Genomic DNA, 13742 nt, shown 5'->3' on the forward strand with positions numbered 1-13742 from the left:
GAGAGAGAGAGACAGACAGAGACAGACAGAGACAGACAGGGAGACAGAGACAGACAGACAGAGAGACAGAGAGAGAGAGAGACAGAGAGACAGACAGACAGAGAGACAGACAGACAGATTTATTAGAAACAGATCACGACAGCGAGAGAGCTTTATTTTCGGCAGACAGACAACTGTAATCTGGCAGACAGATAAATAAATAGATAGAGAAAACGAGAGAGAGAGAGACTTCATGAGAGCTGTGATCAGGTGACAAATAAACTGATCACTGCTGCCAAAGTACATCAAAGGAAAGCTACGAGTTATCAGCCGTGAACACTTAACACACTTTGAGGCACACGATCTTGTGTGACGTTATGAAGGCGTGGCTCAGTGGTCATCATGCGCTCCGACTGACGTAGACTCACATTCAGCTACACATCCGTACCACAGCGCCCTCTACAGCCCGCTCCCCACGACAACGACACAGCGTTGCGTCGAGATGTGTGAACTCCGTCACACCGCTGCTGCAGCTGCTCTGTTCCGTCCATCAGAAGCGTCAGAAGCCGTTTCATTCGTCACGCGCCACAGTGACCGTAGCCTTGGCTAGCAGCGTGGTCCTGTGGAGGCCAGTGCCGGTTCATCTCCCGGCCCGCCGCCTTGGTCCAGGCTGAAATATCTCAACAACTATTGGATGGATCACCGTTAAACGTTGTTCAGACATTCATGGCCCCCAGAGGATGAATCCTACTGACTTTGGTGATCCTCTGACTTTTCCCTCTAGCGCCACCATGAGGTGGACTTTTGTGCTTTTCAGTGAAACATCTCATCAGCTATTGGACGGATTATGGTGAAACGTGGGCATGACAGTCATGTTCCCCTCAGGATGAAAAATATATGAAAAAATCATTGTGGTTATTTAGACAGATATTGTGATATGAGTGGTGATTTTAGTGGAATGCTAATTTAACATTTAATTTTCACTGAAAAAAGCCAGCATGTTCACTGTCGGCCGGGCGCCTCTGTAGCGCCACTGCACATTTCTAATGGCATGTTGTGACACATTTTACCTGCAGCTCCTGCAAAGTGGATATTGCACTTGGCCATATTGCGATTTCGATAATATTCTGAATAATTGTTGAGCCCTGATCAGGATCCTCCTGGGAGCCTTCCTTTGGAGGTTTTCTGGGCACGTCCAACTGGGAGGAGACCCAGAACACACTGGAGAGATTATATATCTCATCTGGCCTGGGAAGGCCTCGGGATCCCCCAGGAGGAGCTGGGAAACGTCGCTGGGCAGAGGAACGTCTGGACTACCCTGTTTAGCCTGCTGCCACCGCGACCCGGCTCCGGACAAGAGGCGGAAAATGGACGGACGGGTGAAATGATGAAGAACTACATCTACCATGAGAGAAGTTTTTATCCCTTTTCGTCACTTGTTTAGTTGGATCAGTTTTGTACATCTTCTTTTCCTTTCGGCTGTTCCCTTTCAGGGGTCGCCACAGCGAATCATGTGCCTCCATCTAACCCTGTCCTCTGCGTCCTCTTCACTCACACCAGTTAGCTTCATGTCCTCTCTCACTACATCCATAAATCTCCTCTCTGGTCTTCCTCTAGACCTCCTGCCTGGCAGCTCCAACCTCAGCATCCTTCTACCAATATATTCACAGTCTCTCCTCTGAACACGTCCAAACCACCTCGATCTGGCCTCTCTGACTTTATCTCCGAAACGTCTAACATGAGCTGTCCCTCTGATGTCCTCGTTCCTGATCCTGTCCGTCCTCGTCTCTCCCAAAGAGAACCTCAACATCTGAAGCTCTGCTGCCTCCAGCTCTGCCTCTTGTCTTTCCTTCAGCGCCGCTGTCTCTAAGCTGATCTTTCCTAATGACTTCTAGTAAGGCTCTACTGCGGGAGGTGGTAACAGCTGACGATATCCAAACAGGCTGCAGAGGAATCAATAACTGGGCCCGGTGGTGCCGTCCACGCCTGCCGCAGCACGAACAGGCACCTGATTCGGACTTTTAGCGACTTTCGGTGTGTCTGTTCATCAGTGTTATTTATAGATTTTTAAATCACCTATTAAAACGACGGCTGCTCCCATTCATGTTCTGACGAACTGGGAGAAGTTTGACTTGTCAGCTCTGCCTCGTGGACATTTGACAGTAACTCCACATTATCTAATCTTTGCAACACAGCACGCACTCTCTGCATGACATGTCCTCTGCAGCAGACATGGCGGCCGTTTGTAAGATAAACTGTTTTCTCTTTTCATCCAGTAAACACAGTCTGCGTTTGGGTGGATGTGGAGTTCAGATCAAAATGCTTTCTGGCTATTTATAGCCTGGCAGGCCGAGCGCCTTGTAGCTGTGTACAATGAGTCATGGTCAGGTATGAAGCTGGAATCAAGGGCAGAAAACAATCAGGTCTGATGCTGATAGCGAACTGCTGAACACGCCGCAGTGTCTCTGAACCAGCAGAGCCACATTCCTCTGTAACAGCAGCAACATGAGACCACGGCACAAACAGATCCTCCTCTGAAAATATCTGTACACTCGCATGGAGCCGGACCAACACCTGACATGACCTCAGCGTTTTAAACTAAGCTACTTTCACAGTGAAGGCGTACAACTTAAATTAAAGCATTTCTGACCGGCGTGTCTGCAGCGGTCACTACTGCAACCTGCAGAGAACCAGATATTCCTGATTTTACTTAAGTGGTGGAAGAAGAACTCAGATATTTTACTTCATTAAAAGTAGCAACACAACTCTGTGAAAATACTTCATCACAAGTAAAAGTCAAGCATTCAGAATGTAAGTACTTAAGTAAAAGTACAAAAGTATTAGCATCAAAATGAACGTAAAGTACCAAAAGTAAAGGGACTCACGCAGAATGGCCCATTTCAGAATAATATATTATATTATAGGTTTAAAAATTGAACAGATTAAAACAGACTTGGAGTTGTTGGAAGGTGGATTTGTTTCTCTTTTGATGGAGCTAGGCTAACAGTTTCCCTCTGCTTCTAGTCTTTGTGCTAAGCTAGGCTAAACACGTCCTGGACCTCCTCCTGTATACAGAGATGAAACTGACATCCATCTGAAACATCTGAGAATTTACAAAAATGTGCCTTTAACATTCCCCTTGCGGGAAGTTTACTAGCAAGTTACCGAGTATACATTTACAAAACTGAAACTATTTATTAGCATATACATATTTGAAACAGGTAACTGTATATGTAAACAATACAAGCTGTGCTGTCAGTACAGACAAAGGCCATGCAAATGAACTACGGCCATCTTTAACTTTGTGAAGTCATTTTGAAAACAAAATCACATCACAGGCTTGAATCAAGATAAATAGTCAAGTAACAGAAGACACTTTCGCTCTCCAGTTAGCTAGCTTATTAGTAACTTCAGTCTGTGGTTTGGGGAAGGAGTGACCAATTAAAAACAGCTTTGAACTGTCAAAAAACATTTTTACACGAGTAGTTTGCTAGCTAATGTTAGCAAAAGTTGCCTCCATTGCTGAAAATGACATGGCTGTCATGCTTAGCAGTCCCACTGGGATCTCAGACGTTTTGTGATCATTGTGGCTAAACATGAATAACTTCAAAGTGGATATTTGCACTTTGTTTCTTTTGATAGAGCTATGCTAGCAGTTTCCCCCTGCTTCCAGTCTTTGTGCTAAGCTAGGCTAAACATATCTGTGTACTGGACAATGTATTGGACCAGCTGACAATGAGTGTGTAAAATAAAAACCATCGTCAAGCTGTTTTTCTGCTGCCTTCACATGTGCGGAAGGAAAGGCCCGTTCAGTTCTTATCAACACACTGCTGTTAGTATTACATCCGTCCATCCATCCATCCAGCTTATCTCCTGTTTACAGGTCCCACCCTTTTCCTCCACAATCACTCCACTCGGCCCACATCGACGGAGCAGGAGGGAGGGGGGAGGACGCCAGCTCAGAAACACCACGAACAGTGCACAAGAATTCATATAACGTCTCCGTATTGGCCAGATCGCCTCACTGGATCTCGGCCTGCAGGTCGAGCCCAAGGGCATGATGGGAACAATTAGGGGGTCGGTGGAGGAATGTAATCCAGTGGGACTGGCGTTTCTGGTCTTTATCTGATCCTGCAGGAGCAGCAGGCCGGAGTGGATTTCTGTGTCCTGTGTAACTCACATGACGGTCATAAAACTCTGCTTTGATCTGAAGCATGTGCTGAAACAGATTTGAACAGAAGTAATAAATAAAAGCCATGCTGCAGCGGGGATAAGAGGAGTCGGGACAGGCCGTCAGGCTGCGGCAGGCTGGCGGTTTGATAAGAAGAAGAAACATGAAGATGAAGCCCAGCGTGTTCGAACACACTGCTGAGTAATGATCGCTTCCCTTCACAAACTGGAACACAGCCAAGCAGCGAGGCTGGATCTCAGTCGGGGCCCTTCAGCCTCTGATGACGCTGGAACGAGGGCTGAAACCGAAAATGACCGATATGTAACTGTGGTGAGACTTCACCCTGAGTTGGTCTGCATTCAGTAGCGATGCGTCGGTCTCTCTGCTGTGAGCGAACGATGGCAGCCGCCCCCCCACAACACTTTCAAACAGAGCAGAGATGTCTAGTGTTTCGTAAAACACCAGTTAAACTGAACTATGCTGTATGTGTCTGTAGAGCTGTGTCATTATTTATTAACCATGTTATTTCATTAGCAGGGAGTTATTTTTGTTATGCAGCTAGGGTAGTTATTCTTCACATCCCACTTTTTAACCGTCAGCGTGACAGAATGTCTTATTGTCCTGCAGATGGAGAGTCTTGCATGTTTGTTTCTTGCAACAAATAAGAAAGTAACTTCGGCAGCGACCGGCAGAAGTGACTCCCATCACTAGCATTCACTTCCTGTTTGGAAAAGTGCAGGATGATCAACACAGGACAGAAACAGACGCATCATTAGTCAGCCAGCTTACAGGAAACTGGACCAGAGCGGTGATTCTCCCTTCCCACACTGCGACACAGTCACCAAACACAATTTTAAAATAAACTCTTCTGCTGTGCAGGAAGCGGTGACATTACTCCGGACTTCTAACTGGACGCTGTGACCAGCGGAGCACAGTTTGGAGAGGTCGAAGCTTAAAGATGGGAGCCGTGAATTTAGTTTGGTGAGAGTGACTCACATGGAAAAAGAGAATAAGTACCAGAGCTCAGTTCTGCCTACTGCAGACCTGCCTAACTGACGTGTCTGTCAGCTGTTTGGTCTCCAGCAGCTCCTGAGGGAAACATCTGGCTCTGAACTGCTCAGTAGGCTCCACTGCTGTGATGGGGTCTTCACGGGGCTCTGAATAGTGGACCAGACAGCTGCTGCCAGAGTCCTCACCGAGACCGAGAATCACATCACTCCAGAACTGACTTGGTTTCTGATCGGCTGCTCAGGTGTGTGAGATCACCTGGGCCAGGTGTGCCGACTGCCCCCACGGTCCAAACGAAACACGAAGAAGCAGCCCCCGTTTCTGTGCCCCACCTACCTGAACACGTGTGAATCCACACACACACATCTGCTGCTTTAATGTTACACTTTGTTTATGTCTGATGCTGTGGTGGTAGAAATGGTGGACTACAGACCGAGGGAAGAGCAGCACCTTCCCAGACTCAGAGATCCCGGAGTGGACTCAGCTTACACAGAAAAAGAAAGAAAATAATCAGACTGAAAAAACCTGATACCAGACTCCATTTAAAAAAAGTGGCATTTTTAACGTGGAACAGATTATCGGCAACTATACCTACAGAGCGACAAATCGATCAGCTGCATCCCAAACTGAGGCGTGATATTCGCTTTTTAAGAAGACTTTAAATAATCCTCTACATGGCCGAACTAACCCGGGACAGACTCGTTTTAAACGGAGTTTGGCGTCTCGCCACGAGCTTAAAGGGACTGGTGTACTGGATCGCACTCAGTTGAACTCGGTGGTTATTTATCTACAGGTCGGTCAGTCATTTCAAACGTTTAGCAGCAGTTTACTGATGTGAAGTCCTGCCACAGAGTTAGACGGTAACGTCAGTGACCCACCGTCAGAGGCGCCTCCAGCAGCTTGTGTATCCCGGCGATCTGCTCGCTGAGCGGCAGGTTCTCCTCCACGCTCACCGTCGGAGGTCTCCGAGGTTCGGGAAAGTTTGTGCAGATAAACGGATCCGAGTCCTCCAGGTACTGGACCCGGCAAACGATGGAGGCCATGGCCGTGTGACCGCAACCCAACTGCGGCTAAAAGTGTCTGTGTGGCTCGGTGTAGATGCGTCCAGCACTGGAAGAGCCTTTTGAATGAAGAAAACCCGGTCCTGGCTGCGCTGACACCGGACAGGTGAAGCTCCTGCGGATAGACACGTGTGCATCCGGTGTCTCCTTTCAGAATAAATGCAGTTGTTTTTTTGCTACGGTTTTATAACAAAATACCAATTCTGATGAAGACTCAATGATCATTTTTATAGCATCTGTGCAATATAGGAATAAATAGTCTTGGCAAGGTCACTAAACTGCGACCTCCAGTTAGTGAGAATCATTGATCATATGACAAATAATCATTATGCACAAGCATGGGGGGATACAGATTTGGGGTCTGGATTGAAAGATTTTAAATCATTTTCTACCCATCCAAATTATCAAGGACAAATTGAATTGACAGGTTTTTCAATGGAGTCTGGTGTGTCAGGATGAGCTTGAAGGACAACTGAGAGTTGGAGCTCTCACATCTGTGGCTTTGAGATCTTTATAAGCATCGGGAAAGTTTGTTTTACGCCACACACAGGGTCGATCCTGATGTTTTATGGTTTTCAACAATCTGAGAGGAGTTTACATTGTACAATTTAAAACATACACATGATGGATATTTTATACGCTGATTCTGGGTTTTTAGAGTCAATATTTTAACATTTGGGCATTTTTAAGTTAACAATACAATGAATAAATAGTGTGGAGAAGCTTTTGAATCAGCATTTAGACCTTCGTGTTGGGAAATAAAATTTACAGAAAGGATAAGTGAATAGTTAACCGAATAAGTGGAATATGGAAAATCCCCAAAATAGAAAGAAAATCAAGAGACCTTGTTTTTGGTTTCAAGTCACAATTATCAGTGTAATCGCAACGTCCCAAGATTGCTGCATATTGTCCCCTCTCTTCTCTATATTATCTATCAATAAAGACTAATAAGTTTATAAAATTTACATTTAATGCTTGTACATTTGATGTACAAATTACAAATTGTACAAAAAGCAAACCTGACTTGCTTCAGCTGCTGTGTGATTATCTTCAGTCTGTCTTTGCCTCTTTTTCCTAAAATCAACGATCAGCTGCTTGGTTTTGCTGACGTTGAGCAGCAGGTTGTTCTCCGTGCACCGCTCTGCAAGACTGTTGATTTCCCCCCGATATGAAGTCTCATCTTTGTTTATAATCCGGCCGATGATGATGATGGTGTCATCCACAAACGTCACCACAGGTTGTCTCTGTGTCGGGGGGCTGCAGTCGTGGGTGTACGGCGTGAACAGGAGGGGGCCGAGCACTCAGCCCTGGGGGGCTCCGGTGTTCAGCACTGGAGTGGAGGTGTGACCGCCAGTCTGAACTGCCTGGGGTCTGTTTGTGAGGAAGTCCAGTATCCAATCACAGAGTGTGGTACTCAAGCCCAGAGAGCCGAGTTTCTTTGTAGGTACAGGGGCGATGGGGGCTGTCTTCGAGCAGGTGGGAACCCTCTCCTGAGACAGTGATATGTGGTCTTAGTACACGGCCCAGCAGCTTCGCTCATGTTCACTCTCAGCAGGATTCTTCTCACAGACTTTACAGCTGACTCTTTGTTGGGGAGATCAAAATGAGCATAAAATGTGTTTAGCTCGTCTGGTAACGCGGCCTCACACATGATGGGGGCGCTCTGTTTTTGATCGCCTGCCACATGTCTTTGGTGTTGTTGGTGTTGAGGTCTCTCTCCAGTCCCTCCTGATGGCTCTGCTTTGCCTCCTTGATGCCAGCTTTCGGTCTCGCGCCGGCGGTGCTGGAAGCTTCCTTGTCTCCTGACCGAAAAGCAGCCTTGTTGGCTCTGAGTAGAGCCCTCACCTCTCCATCCAGGCTTTCCGGTTGGGGAATGATTTTATTGTCTTTGTGATCACCACTGATGATGTGTGATGTCACTGATGATGTATATTCCTCGGGTAGACGTGGGTCTCCTGGGTGGCGGCCTCTCTGAGCATGAGCCAGTCTGTGCACTCAAACAGTCCTGCAGAGCTGCTGTAGCTTCATCTGTCCGCACTTTAACTGTCTTACTGATGGTTTGACCCTTTTTATCAGCGGGGTGTAAGTAAGCAGGAGAAGCAGGGAAATATGGTCTGAATGACCAAAATGGGGGCGAGGGAGGGCTTTGTAGCTTTGTAGCTTTGTAGCTGTTCGTATAAACATGGTCCAGTGTGTTTGTTCCCCTGGTGTGGACATGCCGGTGGAATTTAGGTAAAACAGTTCTGAGGTCCGTTTGATTAAAATCACCAGCTACAATAAAAACACCACGCGGTTGTTTTGTCATGTGACTGCTGGAATGTAAACAGCAGCAACAGAAACACTGGTGAACTCTCTGTGCGGATAATATGGTCGACATCTTAACAATAAAAATTCCACATCTGGGGAACAATGACCATCCACTTTAACTGCGTTTGAGCACCAAGCATCATTGATGTAAACACAGAGTCTGTGTGTATATATATATATATATATATATATATATATATATATATATATATATATATATGTAAATAATGTCTATTTTATCCAGACAAATAACCACGAAGGAACCATTAGTGAACATTATGACTATTCAAGTTCCTTGACTAAATGTTATACTTTTATTTTGAAGGAAGTATCACCGAACGTCCGGTTTGATGAAAGCTTACTTCATGGTGGGCGGCCCACTAGTGACGTCACGCAAGCCCAGCATGGAAATACATTGAGCAGCAGGAGTATGACATAATGAAGAGCTCTATGGAAACACTGAAGCTGCAGCTGTTCTGAGGTCAGTTTACAGCTCAGGTCACAGGCTCAGCTAACAACAACACACTGCAGTGTTTCTACGAGCTGAGCAGGTTGTTACGGAACAGCGGCCTCTGCTGGCTGAATGACGGCAGTACAAATATTCACCACAACAGGAAGTGTTGGCCTTTATTTCTGTACAGTGAAAGATTTTTACTGTTCAGATTCTTTATACAGATTTAAAGCTTTCTGTAGCATTCGGAAAACTTCTTATTTTTGTTCAGAGCAACAGTCCACAGTTTGGTCTGGATGACTCAGACACCCGTGGACGGATTATGAGAAAGACTCCCAGACTGAAAGAGACACGAAAGGACGACAAACAACACGGCTGCGTTTTTCACGTCTTAATAATCCCAAAGATGAGTTAAGATGTGTTAATGTAACGTCAGATGTGGAGACTTAACGCCATTGTAATGTGCAGCGGTCAAGTTTACAGGATGAGAGTCCGTGTCGGGGCGTCCCGGCCTGTTGACGAGGCTGCAGACGGGAAGAAGCTGTCCTGGTCTTGATGGAGGACGGGAGAGTCTGAAACACTTTGTGTCCAGGGTGGGAGGGGTCAGCCACAACCTGTCCTGCTCGCCTCAGGGTCCTGGAGACGTGCAGGTCCTGGAGGGGTACAGGTCCTGGAGGGGTACAGGTCCTGGAGGTGTACAGGTTCTACAGGTCCTGGAGGCGAGCAGGTCCTGGAGGCGTGCAGGTCCTGGAGGCGGGCAGGTCCTGGAGGGGTACAGGTCCTGGAGGGGTACAGGTCCTGGAGGCGTGCAGGTCCTGGAGACGTGCAGGTCCTGGAGGGGTACAGGTCCTGGAGGCGTACAGGTTCTACAGGTCCTGGAGGCGAGCAGGTCCTGGAGGCGGGCAGGTCCTGGAGGCGGGCAGGTCCTGGAGGCGTGCAGGTCCTGGAGGCGTACAGGTCCTGGAGGTAAGGTAGACTGCAGACAGTCACCTTCTCTGCGGAGCGAACGATACGCTGCAGTCCTCGTCCTCGGCGGTGGCAGCAGCGTACCAGATGGTGACGGAGGAGGGGAGGATGGACTCGATGATGGCGGTGTAGAAGTGCACCATCATCGTCTTTGGCAACTTCTTCAGCTGCCGCAGGAAGTACGTCCTCTGCTGGGCTGATGTTCAGCTCCCACCTGAGGTCCCGGGTGATGATGGTGTCCAGGAAGCGGAAGGACTCCACAGTGTGGACAGGGGAGTCACACCGGGTGATGGGGGGCGGGCGGGGCTGGGCTCTTCCAGTAATCCACAACCATCTTTAGAGCGCCGAGCTGCAGGTTGTTCTGGCTGCACCAGGTCACCAGGTGGTCAGTCTCTCACCTGTAGCCGGACTCATCCCCACCAGAGACGAGCCCAGTGAGGGTGGTGTCGTCAGGAGCTTGACGGACTGGTGACTGGAGGTGCAGCTGTTGGTGCTCAGGGAGAAGAGCAGGGGGGAAAGGACGCAGCCTTGGGGGGGAACCGGTGCTGATGGTCCGGGAGTCAGAGACAGGTTTCCCCAGCCTCACGTGCTGCTTCCTGTCAGACAGGAAGTGATCCAGCTGCAGGTGGAGTCAGGTGCACTCAGCTGGGAGAACGTGCCGGGATGATGGTGTTGAAGGTGGAGCTAAAATCCACAAACAGGATCCTGGCATTGGTTCCTGAAGAGTCCAGGTGCTGGAGGGCCATGTTTACTGCAGGGGGTCCAGGAGAGGGTCGGGTTGGATTTGAGGTGCACAAGGCGCTCAAATGACTTCATTACCACAGAGGTCAGGTCCTTGGTTTTTTAGGGACGGAGATGATGGTGCAGGTGTTGAAGCAGCCTGGTACGTCTCCAGTGAGGTGAAAAATAACAATTATTACTATTACCATCATGAAACCGTACGTGTGATACCACAGGTTCTGAGACGAAGATCAAATGTTAAATTAAGTGAATGTTTCTTATGTAACAGAAACACCATTCGTTACTGATGCAATCAGATCTGCCTTACATATGTATAGACATAAACTCTCCCATAGGCACATTACAAATACACATATGTAAATTAGGTTTTATTATATGACCCTTCTGGTTTTGCGTGAGCACTGATTTGGTGATGTGCGGGTCAGTTTTTAGAATCGAGGTCATTGGTTGCTAGTAAGTAACGTGAGGTCAGAAACAGACCAGCAGCTGCTAAAACATCTAGTTTAAATAGTTGTTAACAAGGTTCAGGAGTCTGGAGAGGCTTTGAGTCACATTACCATCGACATGTTCTGGGACCGTACCTGAGCTCACCTGCTGAACGGACTCCCTGCTGGGTGCACTGCTGCTGCTCTGAACCCCGTCTGTTGGTCAGATAACATGCACATATTTGTGGCTGAAACACTGTGTTTCTGTGTTTGTCTTAATTTTATTATTACACACTGATTGTGCAGTTTGTGTGGTGTCGGTGCAGTTCGGTCATCGTCCAGCAGGTGGAGGTGTTTCTCTACATTTTGAGTCTGGACAGCTTACAGTGTGATTGCATAAGAAAAGTGATGAAACAGCCTGAAACACACACACACACACACACACACACACACACAGAGACACACGCACACACGCAGACACACACACGCACACACACAGAGACACTCACACACACACACACAAACACACACACAGAGACATGCACGCACACACACACACACAAACACACACAGAGACATGCACGCACACACACACACAAACACACACAGAAACATGCACGCACACACACACACACACACACACATGCACATACACACACACACACACAGAGACATGCACGCATACACGCACACACACACACAGAGACACACACACGCACACACACAGAGACACGCACACACACACACACACACACAAACACACACACAGAGACATGCACGCACACACACACACACATACACACACAGAGACATGCACGCACACACACACAAACACACACAGAGACATGCACGCACACACACACACACACACACACACAGAGACATGCACGCACACACACAAACACACGCACGCACCCACAATCAATCAATCAACCCTGGTAATGATGTCATGTGCCAGCACAGCCAATCAGTGACGAATTTAATCCGTCCAGTCAGGTAACAGAACTGTGACTCTTCCTTGAAAACGTTCCTGCTGTTGCAGATGAGTTGTATACAATCGTAAAGTGGAGGTGACGGAGTTGAAGTGAAGACAAACTTGTGATTTAGGCTTCGCGTCGGATCAAAGACTTCGGCCGGTCAGTGATGGACCAAAGCTGCTCTCCGCGTCCTGGAACAACCCTCGGCTTCTTTATCCAGCTGATCTGAAGACATTAAACAGACGGACGCTGACACTAAAATATCCTCCAGTAGACAACAATGACTGTTTGTGCAGGAGTTAATCACATGATCTCCCTCTCTGACCTCTGAGGTAAAAACTGGACGTGAACTTCAGAGCCTGGACCTGTTGGGGTTTCAGCTCTGCAGCGCTGAACCTGCCCAAAAGTGACTCAGTGATTCATGACGTTTCAACTCTGCCGCTATGAGCCACGGTTGCCACGGTTACTGGCTCCGACTCCATCCCAGAGTTTCAACAGAGTGAACGTTTGCAGCTGTTTTGGTTGGACGTTCTCGTTCTCCTGCTCTCAATTTAAATTTTGTTAACTTCTCTGAGCTCCACCCGGCTGGACTGTAACACACAGTCACACTGGGACTCCACCAGTTTAACCACAGCCTTCTGCACTGTGACCACACACTCCCAGAGGAGACACCCTGAAGAGGTTCCTCTCCAGTGACAGGGAAGTGTTTATCATGTCTTACTCAGCAGTTTCTGTACGGAAAGGAGGAGGTACGGGAGGAAAGGAGGAGGTAAGGGAGGAAAGGAGGAGGTAAGGAAGGAAAGGAGGAGGTAAGGGAGGAAAGGAGGAAAGAAGGAGGTAAGGGAGGAAAGGAGGAGGTAAGGAAGGAAAGGAGGAGGTAAGGAAGGAAAGGAGGAGGTAAGGGAGGAAAGGAGGAAAGAAGGAGGTGAGGGAGGAAAGGAGGAGGTAAATAAGAACATGGGAAGTTGAGGAAGGAAAGGAGGAGGTAAGGAAGGAAAGAAGGAGGTACAGGAGGAAAGGAGGAGGTAAGGAAGGAGGAGGTAAGGGAGGAAAGGAGGAGGTAAGGAAGGAAAGGAGGAATGAAGGAGGTAAGGGAGGAAAAGAGGAGGTAAGGGAGGAAAGGAGTAGGTAAATAAGAACATGAGAAGTTGAGGAAGTAAAGGAGGAGGTAAGGAAGGAAAGGAGGAGGTAAGGGAGGAAAGGAGGAAAGAAGGAGGTGAGGGAGGAAAGGAGGAGGTAAATAAGAACATGGGAAGTTGAGGAAGGAAAGGAGGAGGTAAGGAAGGAAAGAAGGAGGTACAGGAGGAAAGGAGGAGGTAAGGAAGGAGGAGGTAAGGGAGGAAAGGAGGAGGTAAGGAAGGAAAGGAGGAAAGAAGGAGGTAAGGGAGGAAAAGAGGAGGTAAGGGAGGAAAGGAGTAGGTAAATAAGAACATGAGAAGTTGAGGAAGTAAAGGAGGAGGTAAGGAAGGAAAGAAGGAGGTACAGGAGGAAAGGAGGAGGTAAGGAAGGAGGAGGTAAGGGAGGAAAGGAGGCGGTAAGGAAGGAAAGGAGGAGGTAAGGAAGGAAAGGAGGAAAGAAGGAGGTAAGGGAGGAAAGGAGGAGGTAAATAAGAACATGGGAAGGTGAGGAAGGAAAGGAGGAGGTAAGAGAGGAAAG

General features: G+C 47.9%; 1 protein-coding gene across 1 annotated transcript in view; it reads right to left on the reverse strand.

Annotated features, from left to right (window-relative positions):
- Positions 1-7128, reverse strand: part of fhod1 (formin homology 2 domain containing 1) — a 72291-nt gene extending 65163 nt beyond the window's left edge. Inside the window, 1 exon segment of the mRNA XM_044208233.1 lies at positions 6037-7128. Coding sequence (XP_044064168.1) covers positions 6037-6201 — 165 coding nt within the window. The 5' untranslated portion in view covers positions 6202-7128.
- Between the last annotated feature and the right edge of the window lie 6614 nt (positions 7129-13742).

The sequence above is a fragment of the Siniperca chuatsi genome, linkage group LG1, assembly GCF_020085105.1.
Source record: "Siniperca chuatsi isolate FFG_IHB_CAS linkage group LG1, ASM2008510v1, whole genome shotgun sequence".
Classification (NCBI taxonomy): domain Eukaryota; kingdom Metazoa; phylum Chordata; class Actinopteri; order Centrarchiformes; family Sinipercidae; genus Siniperca; species Siniperca chuatsi.